This window comes from Aethina tumida, chromosome 5, assembly GCF_024364675.1.
Source record: "Aethina tumida isolate Nest 87 chromosome 5, icAetTumi1.1, whole genome shotgun sequence".
NCBI classification, from domain to species: Eukaryota; Metazoa; Arthropoda; class Insecta; order Coleoptera; family Nitidulidae; genus Aethina; species Aethina tumida.
The window spans coordinates 20,120,460-20,142,777 of NC_065439.1; the positions used below are offsets into that span (position 1 = coordinate 20,120,460).

The following is a 22,318-nucleotide window of genomic DNA, read 5'->3' on the forward strand; positions in this document are numbered from 1 at the left end:
ACATACAAAAACAAACAAAATTATTATAAAAAATGGGTGTATTTTTATTGATTATTTATGCCATTTTTTTACGATTTTATTAATTTTTGTAACATCTAAGAGTTAGTAAATAATAATTATTTTTAAGATCTGAATTGGTTTATTTTAAAAGGGCAACAGAACTATAACTAGATTATTCTTATTTAGCACTATGGTGCTAAATATTAGATGTGAAAAAATAAAGTGTTTATGATGTTAATTTAATTTTAAAATAAACAATTTATTAGATAATATTTAAATTTTAAACCACTTCCTTTTTACACTTAACCCTTTGGTGCTAACAAAACAAAAATTAATGCTAAATTAAATTAACATATACAATTTAAGTATTATAAAAATTATTTATTAATTATGTTGGTAATAGCAGGAATAAATTGCATTAGATTTAGAGGTGACAAGATAATTCCTTGATAAACCACATTTTGGCACTTCCCTGGATTTTAGATGGGTAGGTATATGGGGGTGTTACATTGTTCATGCTGTACCTTCCGCCCTCTTGATATGTGCACACATCTGTCGTTAGACCGTTCCGTTTTTCGATTTTGTGAAAGGTCCAGATGGCCTAATGAATCCTCAAGGTTTTACGATGAATATTCGAGGGTGGTTCTTCGATTTTACACTCGTAATATATAAAGTTTTAGAATTTAAGCAAGAAACGAAGAAGACAATTATATGCACAAAGAAGAGGAGAGTGGATAATTAATTAACTAAGACACCTCGATAATGAGTCTATTAGTCTTCATTAGAAGGTTGGCAAATATTAATGTAATAGGAACTGGTTATCAACTTCTTCCTCTTACATATCAAAGAATAAATTATAAACGAATAAGAATGAACAAAAAAACACTTGATAATGCCCGATTGTTTTTATTCTGGTAAACAAGAAATAGCTACTTCTATAAAGAAGAGGAGCCTGGAAAGGTTTTAACTAATTGTTGATCGATCAGATAACACCACTGGTTTAACGACATTTAAATTTCAACTAGATAAAATCTGGTTTGACACGGTTAATTAGAATATACAAATGGATGCCATTAAAACATTAAATCGTTATTGCGAAGACATGACTTTGACCATGTAGTTTTACGAGTACGAATCAATTTCCGTACGCACATGAAATTGATCTGTATCGCTGGCGTGCTTTTTATTAGTCAAGATCGAACAGCTGTCCGAGATACACAATAAACCACGTAGGGGTTGGAACACGGTCAGACCGCCCGGAAGATATTAAAAACAAAGAGCGGCCACATCTTCGGCACACGTGTGTCGATTTCCCGTAGCGTAACACGACACTCGAAAGGGGCTATAGGAAAAAAGTAAGTTCAAGAACACGAAAAATTATACTTGCAGATGGATGGCATCGGAGTGTGACCCGACCGTCGGGTAATTACCCCGCATTGTGCCAACAATGAGGGATAATCGAAGCCAAAATGGTCAATGGTGATGGAGGAAAAACATAACTGCCACCCGAAGCGCCTGAAGACAATTGCGTCGTGTTTATAAGCAGAACAACAGGGAACATATGTCTTGAAGGGTGTTTGACTGTCTGTTGATCAAAAATATCTGGGAAGCTCTTTGAATGCACAATTTGAATTGGTTTATGGAACTTTTTGATCGTTCTTCAGTCAATCTATGAATGAAGACAAATTTGAATTTATCACTCATCTGATCAAGATCTTTTAGTACATTTGAATCTTCTTTTACACTAGGTTAGAAGATTAGCAAATTTTAATCGAATTAGAAATGATTTATCAAACTTTTTCCTGTTAGATAACCAAGAATTAATTATAAAAAAATGAGGATTAATAAAGATACTTCGACGAATTTAGATTGTTCGTACCCTTCCAGCAAATTACCAACCACATTATTTTTATTTCTTCATAGCATGTTCTTTCATCATTCTATCAAGGAATGAAGATAAATTTGATTTCATAATTTACCTGATTAAGAACTTTTACTAAACTGGTGCCTTCTTCTACTTTTCATTAGAAGATTGCCAAATTTTAATCTAATTGGAAATTGTGTATCAAACTTCTTGCTGTTAGATGACGAAGAGTGACTTATAAAAGAATAAAAATTAATAAAGATGTTTTGACAAATTTAGATTATTCATACCCTTCTAGCAAATTACCAACCAGATTGTTGTAATTTCTTCCTAGCAGGTTCTTCAATCAATCTACCAAAGAATGAAAACAACTCTGACTTCAACAATCAGTTATAAAACCAAAGGAATTACGTCGTTGTTATCGGCAGCTGTTCATCAAACCCTTTATAACTTAACTAGTATGAAATCCACCATAAAAGTTATCGTAACGCGATGTTTGGCTTTGTGCAAGTTAATTTGCGTGTACGGTTGAAATAATGTAATACATTTGCATTGTTGGCATCTGTCAAATAAATACCGTGGTAGAACAAAGGGCAGCTGCTGCCAATATGTTACGGTCCGAAGAAAATGCGACACAATACTCACTTGACTTTGGTGAATAGTCCAGACCGATGGGTAATTGAGGGTTGTTTTTTGTAAAAGTAACGGAGGTTAAGTAAGTGATTGGCAAATGAAATTGTCTTTTGTCAGTCGGCTGCAGAATGGCATTACCACCCTAAGGTCGAGTTTCGTTTGCGACCTGAACAAGCGGGCTCGCATAAATTATCCCCAAATTTACATTTATTGTTATTTAGTAAGTAACAATTTTGTGTGACCATCTCAACGCAATAATTGTAGAACACTTCTGTATATTTAAAAATTTTTGAGTAGTAGTATAATTATATTGTTATAAAATTATTATTTATAAATTTATATCGTATTATATATAATACATTTTGTGCATTTATATTTGATATTTATAGATGAAATAAAAGCACTAAATATAAACCAAAATTTGAAATATATAAATTTTATTAAATATATATAAAATAATTATAAATAAATATAAAATAATTTAACAATATATATTAGACTGTTTCAAAAAAATCGACAAATTTGTTTTTTTCTTATTTATATCGAAAATTTTGTTGGAAATGGTAAAAAAATCGTAAATTTTAATTTCCTGTTTAAATAAGACGGGAACGGTGTTCTGTTGGATTTTGAAATTTTTTAACTTTCGTTAGAGATAATATTTCAAAATGACCAAAACAGATTTTTACAGAAAATTTAACGCTCTACAAAAAAAGTCTCTCACAGTTTTTTGATATATTCATTTTTTCAAAAGTTATTTAACATTAAAGTTGGATTGATTTAAAATTTTGACATTTTTCTCATTTTCTGACGCAACCATCAACTTTATGGGAAAATTTTATATGACATTTTTTGTAGAGAATTCAATTTCCTATAATTTATCTCCGAAAAAGTTTTAGATATTTTTTACAGATCATAAGTTACCTGCTGAAAACTAAAAATTATATATTATATAATCAAAGTAGTATATATCGTTACACTAACAGACTTTTACTACAATTTGGCAATTTGAGCAATTACAATACTATATACTATATACTATATATATATATATATATATATATATATATATATATATATATATATATATATATATAATTCTGGACTATGATACATTTGTGTAGATCATTAGTCGTTCACTGAATAAACGGTTTTTAATTAATACGCGATATATGCTTAGAGTAAAATCATGACCAATGATCACATAATAATTTATTATCCCAATTGCTTACAACTAAAAAGTATAAAATACCTATAATAAATACTAAAAAGCATTTAGTTAATGAATTCTCAAACAAGCAAAATAATACACAACATATTTTATACAAGTTACATAATATATAACACTGATATTTTCAAATAGTTTAATGGAAAAGTAATGTTGTATATCAGGGGTGGCCAGCTCCTTGATAGTCCGAGCCATTTTTCATAATTTGAAATGTTTCGCGTATTATGCAAAAAATGTATTAAAAAAATTTGTTTACTAAAATTATACTTATTGAAAAGTACAAAATATGTGTATTAAATTAAAATATTAAAAATTAAACATTTATTTTACTTCTCTTGAAAATTCTGGAATGAAAAGGGAACGGGGGTACTTTTATCGAGAGCCACAAATAATCCTCCAAAGAGCCTCAGGTTGGCCACCTCTGCTATATATTAATAAAATCATAAATATCTTAGTTTATGTCAATAAGATTAATTTTAATTCATAACAGATGAGAGAAAAATAAAGATTTTTTTTTTCTAATTTTATACATTTTTATTAGTTTTTATAAATTGGGCTATTTTATTTAATTTATGACTACCTGTGATAATAATTTACAAAAACTAAGTTTCTTTAATTTAGTCAATTTCTAATTTTCTCAAGAAGTGTTTCCAAAAATATGAAATACTTATTAAATAATCGATAGAAGTAAATTTTTTGACCCGCAATTGTTACGTATACCTGGGTTTTATGGCCTACATTTTTTTGGGGTTCTGGGCGGGGCTTAGCGAGAGAGGGTCGCAAAGGATTTTGTTTGGAAAGTGGTAATGCCATTCTGCAGCCGACTGTACATTTAGGACCAGTTCAAGACAAACATGTGTGTGCGTAAATTCTGGAAACTGCCAACAAATTGACGATTACCCACGTAATTTCAAAATTACACTTTCGAATTTCACCTTTCTTCCGTATCGAATGGCATTGCGGGCATTCTCAATTCCAAACCGTGCATAAATCTCGATCGCCGTCTCGTTCGCATTGGTATTATCCTTTTTATTTATTATTATATTACCAATTTTCAACGGACAAAGCCAGAAATAACGATCGATGGGTATTAATACGACGGTCCGGATGGTTTACGACCTCACGACATTCGAGATTGGCAATAAAACATATTCGTCATGGATTCAAGTGTTCCGTCCAATAAAAATGGATGCACAGAAATTATATTACGTTTTATTATTGTCGGTATTGTGCCATTAATTGTTTATGACCGCACAATAAATCCCGATTGGTTTTACTACAACGTGCGTAATATGAGACGAATTCGTTGAAATATTTAACACACAAAAACCACCCAGAAAATGTCTTGCTCGACCACAGACTGAAACATCCATCAAAGCAAACGTTCCGTTAGTCTGATGTCTCCCGACTAATTGTCGACGACTGCACTCCAACGACGACGACGGCGGACGGAGAATGAAAACAGATTAATAAATAGACGTTGACCGTTTCCTGATTAAAATTTGCCCCGGGGGCTGAGAAATGCAACGACGGTTTGCCGCGACGTCGCTGGAACGGAATGCACGAGACCGGCGACCGGAAGCGTCTTTCGGTCGTGTTCACACGACATAGGAGCCGTGCATTTATTTGTTTTACATGTCGACGTCGCATAAGGCCCAGTTTAATAAATGCTAATAAAATGGACAGTCGCACAGACTGACGGTATTAGATTTATACATTTACATAAACATATGTATCTGATAAAAATATGCTTATGTATGTATTTTAAGCTTCAGTTGCTAAAGAGTATTGACTTACCAATGAATATTTATTTTTTTCTTAAATATATTAATTAAATTGAATTGATTATTTATATGAAATCAAATTCACAGCTGCATATTTAATAAAACAAATTTTTCATACGTTTTGTTTTATTAATCCCAAAATAAATAACATATTTTTTTTGTGCATTTTATATTATTTAGTGACTATTCACTGAATTATTTAAAAATTTTATATACTGTTTTAAAATTGATATATATTTTTTTAAATTATTTTATACATTAAATAATTTTAAAGGGTTTGTCCAGTAGTAAAATTTTATTAATTAAAAAATAATTAATTAAAAATTTTAAATAATAATTTTAAAAATTTAATTAATAATTAAACTAATTAGTTTTAAATTTAGATTTCAACTGAATATTTTATCATAAATTTATAATAAATTTGTTAATACACTATTAACTAATTAATTTTAAATTTATAATTCAATTGAATATTTTATCAGTATATAATATCATAATACATAATCTATTCACAGAATTAGTTAAAAAATAAATAAGTATAATATTTATACAACTTAACAATTATATATTATTTTTAATTAATTTTATATACTAATTTTTCTAAATTGTTTCATATGCTAAATGATTTTAATATTTTTTGGTCAGTAGTCAAATTTTATTAAATAAAATATATTAATTAAAAAATATTAAATATTTAATTTTTAATTTATTCTTCAAGTGAATTTTTATTTGTATAAAATATATTTATTAATATTATAATGTTTTATTAGAATTATTTTAAATTATAATTATATATTATATCATAAAATTTTGGTCAGTATTTTATATTAATTTTATATACTATTTTAAAATTAATATTTTTATTTTTTTATTTCTTCATATACTAAATGATTTTAAATTTTATTGGGCAGTAGGCAAATTTTATTAATTAAAAAAATATTAATAATAATTAATAATAAATTTATATTTCAATTTAATTTTTTTTTATAAAATATATTTGTAAATATTATAATTTTTTATCTGAATCATTTAAAATATACGTAATAATAATATTCATGAAATTTTGATTAGCAGCAATATTATAAACTAATTTTTTTAATTATTTTATATATTAATTAATTAAAATTAGTATTCTTTTGTTAAATTTTGGTTTTCATATATTTAAATTTTTTTTTCCAGTCACATTTTATTAAATAAAATTTATTATTCAATTAATTTCAAAATTACACTTCAATTGAAAATTTTATCTGTTCTCTAAATAATATATTTGTTAATGATACATTTAGTGAATTATTTAATTATATAATTATTATATTATTTATTAATTTTAATTATTTTATTTCTTATATTAAAATTGTCGGAATTTTTTTAAAATTTATGTTATTGTTTTATAATCTACATTTTTAGTTTAATTATTCAATATTTGAATTATTTTTTAAATTTCTTAAGTGTTTTGCAGATTTTTCTGTTTGCTGTTTTCTTCATTTATTATATCTTTTTTACTATTTATAATAATCAACAATATTTTTTTAAAATTAATATTTAATTGATAATTCTACTAGTATTAATATTATAGGAATTTTTTATGTTTATCTTAGATTAAAAATGTGAATAAATTTAATTTTATAGTTAATAAATATTGAAATTAAATTAATTTATAATTAATTATAAATATTTAAATTTTTTTCATTATTTGTATTTTTTGGAAAATTAAGTTCAATTTTTTTATTTTTATCTTTAATCTTAAACTTTGTCTAAATTTATTAAAAAAAAAAAATATATATGTTATTTTTTAAAATATGTAAAATAATAATAATGAAAATGTTATGATGGATACAAAAATATACATTTTCAATTCGACGTTTGGTCTTTGAATAAACAAACGATTAATAATGTAAAACTAAAAAATATTTAAGAGAAATTTAAAATATTCTAAAATTGTAATAAATTTGAAATTTATACAACTATTCTTTGTTGAATGTTGGGAAATTAAATTTGTAAAAGAAAGCTTAAATATTTTATTCTTAATTTGTGTATTGTTATGTATTTTATTTGAGTTTATAAAAACATATTTCTTGCACTTTGTTATCTTTAATTTTATAAATTTATTTAAAAATTCCTTTTGCACATTTTTATTTTACTTTTATTTATTTGAGATTTGTTATTTAATAAAGAAAGGTGAGATATAATACACTAAAGTGAAATCTCCATTTAAAACAATTAAAAAAATACCATTTAATAATTATATTATTCAAGTTTAATGTTAACATTTCCATTTTTCCCACATAAACTTCTATGAAAAACTGATATATTACCTCAACAACTTGAACCGATGACCCTGCGACGTTTTCTCTAAACAGAAATGAAAATGCTGTACCACAATTAAACGGGACGGCAATTATGAGAAATCTTCACTTCGTAACCCGTGTTTTTGTACCAAGGCTTGATACGTTCACTAGATTTACAACCTTGTTACCGTTTATTACGTTTGTCGCATGGATTACTGTGTGAAACCTTGTCATCGCCGTGATGGCTTGGTTTGTGCTTTATGCTTCGCTCGGCTTTGTATTATAATGTCCCTTAAATTATGATTATTTCTGGTGTGAAATAACCCGTGCAATCACGTACACGTACAAGAGCGTAGAAACAAAAAACTCAATTTACTTAAAGTGGACAAATTCCAATTAAGCAGTTAATTACTCCCCAATTAATTTTATCCATATTAAGGACGTTTTAACGTATTATTATAACCAGTTATTAATGATTGACTTAGATATCACCGGATCCGTCCGTTTTTTTCGCCACCGACTTAACAATTATGTTGCAACTTTAACATAATTAATATCTTTTCCATTTCACAGAAATGTGAACCAAGGCTTTCTGGTAAAAAGGTAACTGACTCACACGCGGATTAAAGTACTAAAAACTAGTTATACCACTGCGAATTAATTGTCTAATGCCCGCAATTTTCTGTTCATAACAATAATTGTCTTTGTCACGGTACGCAGTACGCACATATTTGTCCCGTGACCCTTTCTTAATGTCACACGACAGACGAATGTGACACATTTTGTGATGGAGGCGCGAGATAAAACTTACGGACAATCCGTTCATTTGCATTTACACGGTATGTGGATTAGGCACGTTTACGCATTCCAGTGCACCACTTTTATATCGGGGAGACTTCAACGGCCGATTAGGCAAGGAGCTCGGAGTATTGAATAATTTTATTGAGCTCAAGTGGTACACATACCAATTGAATGTCAATCGGTCATCTGATTTAATTGATAAACGTGTTGCTAGAAAACTGCCGAAATAAGTTATATTTTTCATCAATACTAACTTAACGTAAACTAAAATGTTGTCCACTAACTTATAAATAATGTTTGTTAGAATAGATTATTTAATGTGAATATAATATAATATAGAGTAATATTAACTATATTCTAATTCTATAAAATGTTATATATGTTTAGCTGAATTGAGGGTGTTAGTGAAATGAGTGCCGAAAATTTAACCACGGGTTAAAAGCAATAACTTTCTCAAATACATTTTTTTCGAATAATCCACATTTTGGATATTTTTGTTATTTTTTTTTTATTTGTCGAGAAGGGTGTAAAAATACGCCCATTTTTCGACTTATACTCCTCTATTTAACAAAATTCTTAATAATAAGAATTAATTTTAAGTAGAATTTACATTAAAGTAACATTCAAATTGATGGAAGACTGTGAATAAATTGAATAAATTATTATTTTATTATATTATTTTCTTATAGAAGTGGAACAAGTCATTGTGACAAATTATTAACTATAATCTACACCTTAATAAAAAAATAAATAAAGTCAATTATCAGCTTACCTTAGCGTAGTCGAGTGGAACACTACTCTCGGGTCCAGTGAATAATCCTTCACTGAAAACAACAATTATTCGAATTAGTAATGTTTTCGCTTTTTATTTCGGTGCAAATTTTATAGTTTCGTGCTTATCCAACGCAAATATCTCGCTTATCGCCTTCAAATGCTGATTAACATACAATTATCGCTTCGAATGGAAAACGTAATTAATTTGAAATAATATAAAAGTCCTCATTATTCGCGTATAATTTATTATTTATTTATGAAGCCTCCTACAAAAGATGATTAACTGTAAACTTTGTAGGACTTGACATTTAGCATTGCAAACACAATAAAGGATGCTTCGTAATGAGTATTTTTACCTTTTGTGCTGTGGTATATTAGAACTGATTTATTGCACTAGTATTCTCAATAGACAATTGACACAAATAACTTTGTAAAAGTCATATTGGTAAATATTTTTATTATAATTGATATAATTATATATTATTGAATTTTTGAATTGAATACCGTAATACATAATTTAATAATATTGATAAATTTTAACAAGAATGTAATAAAAATATTAATTTAAATTTAAATATTATATACTAAAATATAAATCTTAAATTATGATTTCAAATAAAATTAGTAGAAACACTTGGAAGAAGTGATGGAATTGAAGAAGATTGAAAGAAACCAAAATTTGATTATATAATGTACTGCAGTCGGCAGTAGAATGGCATTACCACTTTCCAAACAAAATCCCTTGCGACCCACTCTCGCTAAGCCCCGCCCAGAATCCCAAAAAAAATAGACCATAAAATCCAGGTAAACGTAACAAAGGGTCAATTGCGGGTCAAAAAATTAGAGATTGTCTAAATTAAAGAAACTTAGTTTTTGTAAATTATTATCACAGTTAGTCATAAATTAAATACAATAGCCCTATTTATAAAAACTAATAAAAATGTATAAAATTAGAAAAAAATTCTTTATTTTTCTCTCATCTGTTTGAACTAAAATTAATCCTATTGACATAAACTAAGATATTTATGATTTTATTAATATATAGCAAAGGTGGCCAACCTGAGGCTCTTTGAAGGAATATTTGTGGCTCTCGATAAATGTACCCCTTTTCCCTTTTAATTCCAGAATTATCAAGAGAAGTAAAATAAATGTTTAATTTTTAATATTTAAATTCAATACACATATTTTGTACTTTTCAATAAGTATAATTTTTGTGAACAAATTTTTTTAATACATTTTTTGCATAATACGCGAAACATTTTAAATTATGAAAAATGGCTCGGACTATCAAGGAGCTGACCACCCCTGATATACAACATTACTTTTTCATTAAACTATTTGAAAATATCAGTGTAATATATTATGTAACTTGTATAAAATATGTTGTGTATTATTTCGCTTGTTTGAGAATTCATTAACTAAATGCTTTTTAGTATTTATTATCGATATTTTAAAATATAGTTTTACTTTTTAGTTGTAAGCAATTGGGATAATAAATAATTGCTCTTCATTGTCAAATTGCCAAATTGTAGTAAAAGTCTGTTAGTGTAACGATATATACTTTGATTGATAATAAACAATCAATTATTTTAGTAAAAATTTATTTATTTAAATTAAATGCTTAATTTTAAGCAGTAAAATAACATTTATTTAATAAAATTTTTAGTTTTCAACAGCTAACTGTAAAAAATATCTCAAACTTTTTCGGAGATAAATTATAGGAAATTGAATTCTCTACAAAAAATGTCATATAAAATTTTCCCATAAAGTTGATGGTTGCGTCAGAAAATGAGAAAAATGTCAAAATTTTAAATCAATCCAACTAATGTTAAATAACTTTTGAAAAAATGAATATATCAAAAAACTGTAAGAGACATTTTTTGTAGAGCGTTAAATTTTCTATTAAAATCTGTTTTGGTTAAAAAGTTAAAGAAAGTTAAAAAATTTTAAAATCCAAGAGAACACCGTTCCCGTCTTATTTAAACAGGAAATTAAAATTTACGATTTTTTTACCATTTCCAACAAGATTTTCGATACAAATAAGAAAAAAACAAATTTGTGGATTTTTTTGAAACAGTCTAATATATATTGTTAAATTACTTTATATTTATTTATAATTGTTTTATATATTTAATAAAATTTATATATTTTAAATTTTGGTTTATATTTAGTTCTTTTATTTCATCTATCAAAATATCAAATATAAACGCACAAAATGTATTATATATAATACGATGTAAATTTATAAATAATAATTTTATAATAATATAATTATACTACTACTCAAAAATTTTTAAATTTACAGAAGTGTTCCACAATTATTGCGTTGAGATGGTCACACAAAATTGTTACTTACTAAAATACAAATAAATGTAAATTTGGGGATAATTTATGCGAACCCGCTTGTTCAGGTCGCAAACGAAACTCGACCTTAGGGTGGTAATGCCATTCTACAGCCGACCGAAAATGATTTATATCAAATTACAAATTACATTACTAAATAATGAGTTACAAAATATAATCTAAAATTAATTAATGAAGTGTTAAAATGTGGGAAACAAATTATTCATATCCATCTTACTTTAGAAACAAAATGAAAAAAATATTTATTTATTTTTTATAAAAATAATATTTTATTCTTAAATAATGACGGATAATAATTTAGAAAGAAGTACCAAAATTTACATATTAAATTATGTGATACCAAATTTCAAGTATTTATTAAAAATGTACTAATTTAATAGGTAATATTTATTAGTTAAAAATCTAAAAGCAATTTAGACCACACAAGAAATATTTTAAGAAACGTTCCATCTCGACAATTTCTAGCCGGCAATTAAAATGTATCATTCGACAGATGTTTATGGGGAAACAATAAAAGTGCCAGAGGAATTTTCACAATAAATCCAAATAGGATTGTAAAAATTTTTTCACAATTCCTTCGGAATTTTCACCTTGAATACGGATAATCGTCGCATTTTATTTTAATCGACTCAGCTGCAAATCCTGACTGCTTTTTTTTTAGTATTAAATTGAATTCCGTTGATTCTTATGCTAAATGGAAATCTTTTCAGTTGGCTTTTCATCGTCGTGTATTGTTGGGGAATGATCGCAAGCCGCATCAAGTTATTAATACCACTATTTACCATTGTGACGGGCAAACTAAAGACTTGGAATACTGTTATCGTGGAGTGACATATATAATTTAGTAAATAAATAAGGAAACGTTTTCTCATCGGTATTAATGTAACAAAGGCCGTAATTCGTCAGACACCTGTCGCCATACTGTTGTAGTTTAGTTACTACAATGACTCGATTTTTTACTATTGTCGATTTTAACTTACATGATCACATCGTAGCATATAAGTATACAGGGTGATACAAATAAAATGCATTATGAAAACTGATTTATTTGAGGTTTCTAGAGAACTAAAAGAGATGACAATCAGAAATTGTACCTGTAAGTTTGATGTTTTATATTTTTCTAAATTTATATTCATTACATACATTTGTCTGAATTAGGCTGGACATAAGTTTAGTAACTTTAATTTTTAAAGGGATTTTCAATGATTTAATCTGTATTATTTAACACTAACACATTGTGTAATATCCTTTTTGAGTTATAATTTTGGCCCATCTCTGTCGTATAGACTCGACCATTTTCCGAATATACAACAGGGATGTCTTTAATATCAGTAGTCGATGAAATTGTATTATTTTTTCATATATTTGAATTATCCAGTTATCCGGTTTTTCGAACTCACTCAGATAAATTTCACTAAAGGCCATGAGACGATAAATATACCGAATCGGCCCCAGAAAGAGATCGGGCTCATAATTTCAGGGAATCTTAGTACTAATAAGATACTTCGATAGCGCGAGTTTTAGGTCCTTATCTATAACCGTTTCTGAGTAAATCAAAAAATACTGAAAATTAGAAAAAATTACTTTTCTCAGCACTGTGTGAATCGATTGATCTAGATGCCGGATATGTTTTGGGGGACGATGGAAAAAAAAGAGAGCTATATCGGTTCACAAGGATCTTAAAAAAATGAGTTTATTTTCTTAATTTCATTTTTTAACCATCTTACGATTACGACACAATTATGAAACTATTTTTTTTTTAATTCCTCGTCCAATTTCCGATGAATATATGAGCTTTTGGAATTTTTAAAAACGGTACGCCATATTGAAAAAAAAATAAAATCCATTTTTTTGCTCAAAAATCGGGATTTCACTCATATCAAAATATTTTTTTAATCTACTTAATTACTATTAATCTAATTAATTAATTAATTAATCTACTAAACTTTATTAATCGCTGTAATAATAACATCAGTATATATTACTATATATGCATATATACATATATATATATATATATATATATATATATATATACATACAAGATGGAACTGTAATTCAAAACAGGTAACACTGTTTTTTTTCTTTCTGAAAACTCACCATCTGTATATAACGTTAAAATTATTGACTGTTGACATTCCAAAGAAATATTGGCTGTATTTTTATCTATATTTAATAATTATTTTTATTTGACTATATTATTATTTAAGTGAAAATATGTCGACACCTAAAACTAATAATTCCAAGTGTTGCATTTGTTCAAAATTCTTAAAAAAAAACAGGTACTCCAAAATATATAAAATCTGATGAAGATGCTGAAGAGTTCTCAGCTGCTTTTGAGTGTCCAATTGCAGTCGGTGATGTTCTGTTCTAATTGTCGTGTTAAAAAATATAAGAAAACGAAACTTGAAGATGAGGATCAGGAAACATCGGTGGAAGATGAGTCAAGCACTGATGATTCATCATTCAATTTAGATGTTGTATGTGATGATGATACAGAAGAATGTCTCGAAGTTCAAATTAAGAGAACTGTTGTAACTCACAGATATTGTTGTGTATGTTCTGTTTCTAATCCAAATCTAGTAGTTGTTTCTCAAGATGTCCATATGCAATGCTTTATTAAGAAAAGAATTTTCATTCCGAATGGAAATCGATGTTGTAGCAATCATCTCATAAAAAAACACTTTTTTACGGAGAATTTGAACCACTTAAAAGTTTATTCTAATTGGAGTAATTTAAGATCTTCTGAGTTATCTAAAATGATGGAAAGTTTGGCTGTTGAATGTGACTCTACACTTCTTGATAAAATGGATGATTTTCGAATACCTGATGAACAACTTTACATATTTACTGGATTTTTTCTGTTGTTTTCACCAGCTCAGTAATCAAGCAAGTTCCGTATCATATCAGTTCAAGAGTAAAATTATTAAAAAACCCGATTTTTGAGTAAAAAAATGGATTTTATTTTTTTTCAATATTGCGTACCGTTTTTATAAATTCCAAAAGCTCATATATTTATCGGAAATTGGACGAGGAATTCAAAAAAAAATAGTTTCATAATTGTGTCGTAATCGTAAGATGGTTAAAAATTGAAATTAAGAAAATAAACTCATTTTTTTAAGGTCTTTTTGAACCGACATAGTTCTCATTTTTTTTTCGAAAAGCTACCATCGTCCCCCAAAACATATCCGGCATCTAGATCAATCGATTCACACAGCGCTGAGAAAATTATTTTTTTCTAATTTTCAGTATTTTCGATTTACTCAGAAACGGTTATAGATAAAGACCTGAAACTCGCACTATCGAAGTATCTTTTTAGTACTAAGATTCCCTGAAATTATGAACCCGATCACTTTCTGGGGCCGATTCGGTATATTTATCGTCTCACGACCTTTTTTAAAAACACAAAAAGCGATTGACAAATATAAAAATGATAAAATATACACTTTTGTTAATTTAGTAGTGTTGGAGGTACATACATTTTAGTTAACATCACATTTTTGAAAAAATCTCTGTCAAGAACAAGCGAAGATAGAAAATCGATCCAGAATCAGTTGGATGAATCACCATGTATAATACTAAGCATTTGAATGAAGTGCGTTTTATTTTGTTAGCAATGACGGTGCACATTTCAATTCATATTTTTATAACATACATGCCTCAGGGTATGGTTAGTGCACTAACCGCTTAACATTTTTACAAACGACTCGTTTACGTTATTATTTTGTAGCACTTGATTGTTGGTCTTCTAGAGTGGAAACTGCACATTAGTCTCGTTATTTTTCTTGTCTGTGTGCATTTTTGTAATGCAAATAGCAAAGATCGAGCGCTAAAAAGTGTTTACCAACCTGGTTAACTGCACCTGATCTGGTTGTTTACTCGATCATTTAGTTCGTGTGGTTGTTTATTAATAAACGTAAACACTATTAGTGCGTGGAAAGTTAACACGAATGTGTCAAGTGTGTTTGAAAGAATTACCGTTTTCCGCCGAGAAGTGGTAACGGTTACATTCGCCATTTTTCTAACAATGAACAGGAAAATGTCTAACAATAAACGAAGTACAATAGTTTTTCGGATTTAGTTAATTGAGGGTTCAGTAATCGTGTAGGAATTTCATTTTTGTTCCAATTTTACGTTGAGTTACAGTTATGTACCATAAGAAATGCAAGTTTAATTAGATTGTTCATTATAATTTATACCGTGATAATAATCGTTAAAGTATTAGATTGAATGTCATTTAGTTCAATGATTAATGTCCTTGAAATCTATATTCAACGAGGCTAATTGCATTTTGTGCACTGGTCGATTTATTTTACGCTACGTTAAGTTAAGTTTATATGAATTATGTATAAAAATTTATTACCTAGATACACATAAATTCAATAAACTTGATTATTATAAAAATTTGTATTTAATGGTATGTTTAATACAATTAATACAAATTATAATAATTCAAATTGAAATATATATACTTAATAAATTTAAAACTTTTTGTGAAAAATAAAAAAAAGCATTATATATACAGTATTGGAAGAAAGTAGCAAGTTTAAAAATATATAAATTGCTACCAATTATGGACACACTGTACACAAACATATCGGTGATTATTTCTTGTCTTAAAATTAATTCTATTAATTACAAATCAAAAAACTAAATATTCAGCTGGCAAAACGTAGAGCAACTTTTTACTAAATGTCACTAATCTCTCTTTTGAATAAAGTGTATCTTGGATCGTTTTATGTATAAAGAAATATTGAGGGTCAGCAAGATTTATTCACGTTTTTTTAGCAAAAATCTATTTATGTAAATAAAATGTTGTAAAATGTAATTTTAAACAGTAAAATAATATTAATAAAATTTTTAGTTTTCTGCAGATAACTTATGATCTGTAAAATATATCAAAAACTTTTTCGGAGATAAATTATAGGAAATTGAATTCTCTACAAAAAATATAGTATAAAATTTTACCGTAAAGTTGATGGTTGCGTCAGAAAATATGTTATATATGTTATAAAAAATATATATAAAAACAATATTAAATATAAAATATACCAAGCCATTTAAAAATTTGTTCAAATATAATTTTTAGAAAATTAATTTGATTAAATATAATTTAATCAAATATAAAAAATTATATATTATTTTAGGAATCTTTATTTATGATTTATTTATTAATAAAAATATTATTTTAGATTTTATGTATATATTTACTTAGATATACAAAATTTTGAAAACCATTTAAGAATTCTTGTTAAAATTTATTTTTTTTAATTAATAAATGGCAAATATAAAAAATACTACAGTCATTTAAAAAGTCTGTAACTTTCACAGTATTTTTTTTACCATTTCCAACAAGATTTTCGATATAAATAAGAAAAAAAAATTGTCGATTTTTTTTAAACAGTCTACTGTATATATATATAACATATAAAAACAATATTAAATATAAAATATACCAAGCCATTTAAAAATTTGTTCAAATATAATTATTAGAGAATTAATTTGATTAAATATAATTTAATTAAATATAAAAAATTATATATTATTTTAGGAATTTTTATTTATAATTTATTTATTAATAAAAATATTATTTTAGATTCTATATATATATATATATATATATATATATATATATATATATATATATATATAGAAAATCTTGAAAGCCATTTAAGAATTCTTGTTAAAATTTATTTTTTTTTTAATTAATAAATGGCAAATATAAAAAATACTACAGCCATTTAAAAAGTCTGTAACTTTCACAGTATTTTTGTACCATTTCCAACAAGATTTTCAATATAAATAGGAAAAAAAAATTTGTATATAAAATATACCAAGCCATTTAAAAATTTGTTCAAATATAATTATTAGAGAATTAATTTGATTAAATATAATTTAATTAAATATAAAAAATTATATATTATTTTAGGAATTTTTATTTATAATTTATTTATTAATAATTTATAATTAATAAAAATATTATTATATATATATATATATATATATATATATATATATATATATATATATATATATATATATTTACTTATATATACAAAATCTTGAAAGCCATTTAAGAATTCTTGTTAAAATTTATTTTTTTTTTAAATTAATAAATGGCAAATATAAAAATACTACAGTCATTTAAAAAGTTTATTAATTATAAATTATAATATGAAGTATACACAAAATATTAGAAAATTTCTTAATTTTGTTGATAAAATAATTAATTAAATATGAAAAATGTTGAATTCCAGAATTCTCAGGAATCTCAAATTTTCAGATATTAATACATAAAAATTATAATAAATATAATAAAGTATAAAGAACAGCACAACACAATTTTTTCTATATAAAAATATTAGTAAATATTAAAAATAAAATACGTCAAAACCATTGAAAAATATTCTTAAATATAATAATTAGTTTATTAATTAAATTAAGGATATTGGCAATTTTAGGAGAAGATACTTTATTTATCAATTAAAATTCTTGCTTATTATAATTTATATATTAAATATATAAATGTTAAAGTCATTTGGAAAATCTTCACATAATTTATTTTTGACAAAATAATTAATTAATTATTTTGAATGTGTTTTAATAATTCCTAATTAAAAGTGACTTTATGAACAATAATAAAAAATGCACACATGAGTCTCATTAATCTTTCCCCGAAATCTAAACAGCGATCCTTTCCCGCCCACAAAGTCATAACTTCAACGCATTAATCCGCGGCCGTAATCTACCGAACAAAGCACCAGAACATCCTCTCCTTATCCGACTTCCCGACAATCTCGTTCGCCATCTGAACATTTTTCCGCTTGCACCGCTAAATACCCTTTGTGTTAATTCGCCTGGCCACTGAACATACTTTATGTGTCCATATTAAAGACGAAAAGAAAAGAGACGTGAAGCAACCGAGCCTTGTCCCGTGCTCTACTGTCGTCGTGCATAAATTTAACGCCAGCCAGAATTGACAGCATCCGTTCTCCGTGCTCTACTGGCTACCGACATTACGCCGCTTCCACTAATTACCATCGCACAGGATTGTTGGTCTCGTGTAATTAAATATAATAGTTTTCAAACCGGCTAATTTCTCCGGATTAATTAGGGATGCCGCAAGATGCTCGCGCTTGGATCTTCATCCATAAATGTGACATGATTATGCTTTAAAAGCACACTAGGATAATTTGTTCTTGGCGATAATCACACGTGAATATCTTGGAAGTGGTAAACCTGACGATAAATTTCATCTGGATATGCTAAAAACTGTTTTTAATTGTGCTCTCGTCCCGTGTTCTCATACAGGCAACATTCCTGCTTTATAACGTGTGTTTTATTATTTCGAATGACTAGGAAATCAAAAATTTTTCACAGGCGTAACTATGTGAATGTAACACTAATTCTGTTTAACCACTTGCTTATTTAACGGTTACTCGGAACAAGTTTCGCGTTGTATAATGTCATTTGTATTCCAAATTCAAGCGTTAAAAATAATTAGACAATTAAAATAATGCCGGGCAATTAAGTGATTTAGAACGAGGAAAAAACAAGAGAGCATTGTAACAATTTCGTGTGGAAAATAACTTAATTCGTCTGTTACAAATCGTACGCAAAATTCGAATAAGAAAAAGTATACGGAATGTGATTAAAATCGACATCAAAATCAGATTGAACAGTTGGTCTTGTTAGCTGTCATTCAGGAATTGCCATCTGAAAATTGATTGGAAACTGGAATTTTAATGGTCTGCGGAGGAATTTCAAATGGACCAGCGAAATTCAAGTGCACATCAAAGTAAATTTATGTGCATAAATGTGGTAAAAATTTACCTACAGGTTTTATCGTGTAAAAATTTGTAAATGTATATAATTCTTGTCTTTCAGTTTTTGAAAAGTATGAGAAATTAATGCCATTTTAAATCAACAGATTGACTTTGGTCATAATTTAATAATATTTTGATTAAACTGAAATTTGTTGTTTCATGAGCCATTTTATAAAAACAAAATATTTTGTGGGTTTGGAGGCATTTTTGCTTTTAGCTTTCGACAACAAAATCAGATAGAACAGTTGGTCTTATTAAACGTTATTGAGAAATTCATATCTGAAAATTAATTGAAAGTTGGAATTGAAATGGTCTGTGAGGGAATTTCGAATGGACCAGTGAAATTCAAGTGTACATCAAAAAGAATTTGTGTACATAAACATAGAAAAAAAGTGTCTATAGACTTTATAAAGTAAAATTTATATTGGAATTAATAATGAATCTTGTCTTTCAGTTTTTGGAAAAATTTAAAATTTATTCCATTCTGAATCAACAGATTGACTTTGATCATGATTTAATATTTTGATTAAACTGAAATATGTTGTTTCATGAGTCATTTTATAAAGACAAAATATTTTTGTATTTGGAGGCATTTTTGCTTTTAGATAATAAAACAATTTTTCGACAACAAAATCAGACAGAACAGTTGGTCTTATTTAAGTGTCATTCAGAATTTCATATCTGAAAATTGATTAAAAATTTGAATTTAAATGATCTGTGGGGGAATTTCGAATAGACCAGTGAAAATCAAGTGTACATCAAAGAGAATTTGTGTACATAAACATGGAAAAAAGTGTCTATAGACTTTATAAAGTAAAATTTATATTGGAATTAAAAATGAATCTTATCTTTCAGTTTTTGGAAAAATTTAAAATTTAATCCATTCTGAATCAACAGATTGACTTTGGTCATGATTTAATATTTTGATTAAACTGAAATATGTTGTTTCATGAATCATTTTATAAAGACAACATATTTTTGTATTTGGAGGCATTTTTGCTTTTAGATAATAAAACAATTTTTCGACAACAAAATCAGACAGAACAGTTGGTCTTATTTAAGTGTCATTCAGAATTTCATATCTGAAAATTGATTAAAAATTTGAATTTAAATGATCTGTGGGGGAATTTCGAATAGACCAGTGAAAATCAAGTGTACATCAAAGAGAATTTGTGTACATAAACATGGAAAAAAGTGTCTATAGACTTTATAAAGTAAAATTTATATTGGAATTAAAAATGAATCTTATCTTTCAGTTTTTGGAAAAATTTAAAATTTAATCCATTCTGAATCAACAGATTGACTTTGGTCATGATTTAATATTTTGATTAAACTGAAATATGTTGTTTCATGAATCATTTTATAAAGACAACATATTTTTGTATTTGGAGGCATTTTGGCTTTTAGATAATAAAACAATTTTTCGACAACAAAATCAGACAGAACAGTTGGTCTTATTAGGTGTCATTCAGAATTTCATATCTGAAAATTGATTAAAAGTTGGAATTTGAATGGTCTGTGGGTGTATTTCGAATGGACCAGTGAAATTCAAGAGTACATCAAAGAGAATTTGTGTACATAAACATAGAAAAAAAGTGTCTATAGACTTTATAAAGTAAAATTTATATTGTGATTAAAAATGAATCTTGTTTTTCAGTTTTTGGAAAAATTTAAAATTTATTCCATTTTGAATCAACAGATTGACTTTGGTTATGATTTAATATTTTGATTAAACTGAAATATGTTGTTTCATGAGTCATTTTACAAAGACAAAATAATTTTGTATTTGGAGGCAATTTTGCTTTTAGATAATAAAACAATTTTTCGACAACAAAATCAAACAGAACAGTTGGTCTTATTTAGATGTCATTCAGAATTTCATATCTGAAAATTGATTAAAAGTTGGAATTTGAATGGTCTGTGGGGGAATTTAGAATGGACCAGTGAAATTCAAGGGCACATCAAAGAGAATTTGTGTACATAAACATGGAAAAAAGTGTCTATAGACTTTATAAAGTAAAATTTATATTGGAATTAAAAATGAATCTTGTCTTTCAGTTTTTGGAAAAATTTAAAATTTATTCCATTCTGAATCAACAGATTGACTTTGATAATGATTTAATATTTTGATTAAACTGAAATATGTTGTTTCATGAGTAAATTTATAAAGACAAAATATTTTTGTATTTGGAGGCATTTTTACTTTTAGATAATAAAACAATTTTTCGACAACAAAATTAGACAGAACAGTTGGTCTTATTTAGGTGTCATTCTGAATTTCATATCTGAAAATTGATTAAAAGTTGGAATTTGAATGGTCTGTGGGGGAATTTTGAATGAACCAGTAAAATTCAAGTGTACATCAAAGAGAATTTGTGTACATAAACATGGAAAGAAGTGTCTATAGTTTTTTTTTTTTTATAAAGGTGGGGGAATGCTTTTACGCACACCCAGCACCGAGTGTTGAGTAGTGTGGGGCTGGCCTTAAGGGCCTACCCACCAAACCTCTAACCACCTACGCGCCCTCTTTGCAACAACTTTATTAAGTAAAATTTATATTAGAATTAAAAATGAATCTTGTCTTTCAGTTTTTGGAAAAATTTTAAATTTATTCCATTCTGAATCAACAGATTGACTTTGGTTATGATTTAATATCTTGATTAAACTGAAATATGTTGTTTCATGAGTCATTTTATAAAGACAAAATATTTTTGTATTTGGAGGCAATTTTGCTTTTAGATAATAAAACAATTTTTTGA

At 26.7% G+C, this 22,318-nt stretch overlaps 1 protein-coding gene across 2 annotated transcripts in view; it reads right to left on the reverse strand.

Annotated features, from left to right (window-relative positions):
• LOC109595509 (TNF receptor-associated factor 4) overlaps positions 1–22,318 on the reverse strand; it is a 52,593-nt gene that overhangs the window by 24,888 nt on the left and 5,387 nt on the right. For both annotated transcript variants that reach the window (XM_020010881.2, XM_020010879.2), the window contains exon 2: positions 9,368–9,419. Coding sequence is in view for 1 of the 2 variants with exons in the window: in XM_020010879.2 (XP_019866438.1) it covers positions 9,368–9,419 (52 nt within the window). In the remaining variant the exon portion in view is untranslated. The remainder of the gene's footprint in view (positions 1–9,367; positions 9,420–22,318) is intronic.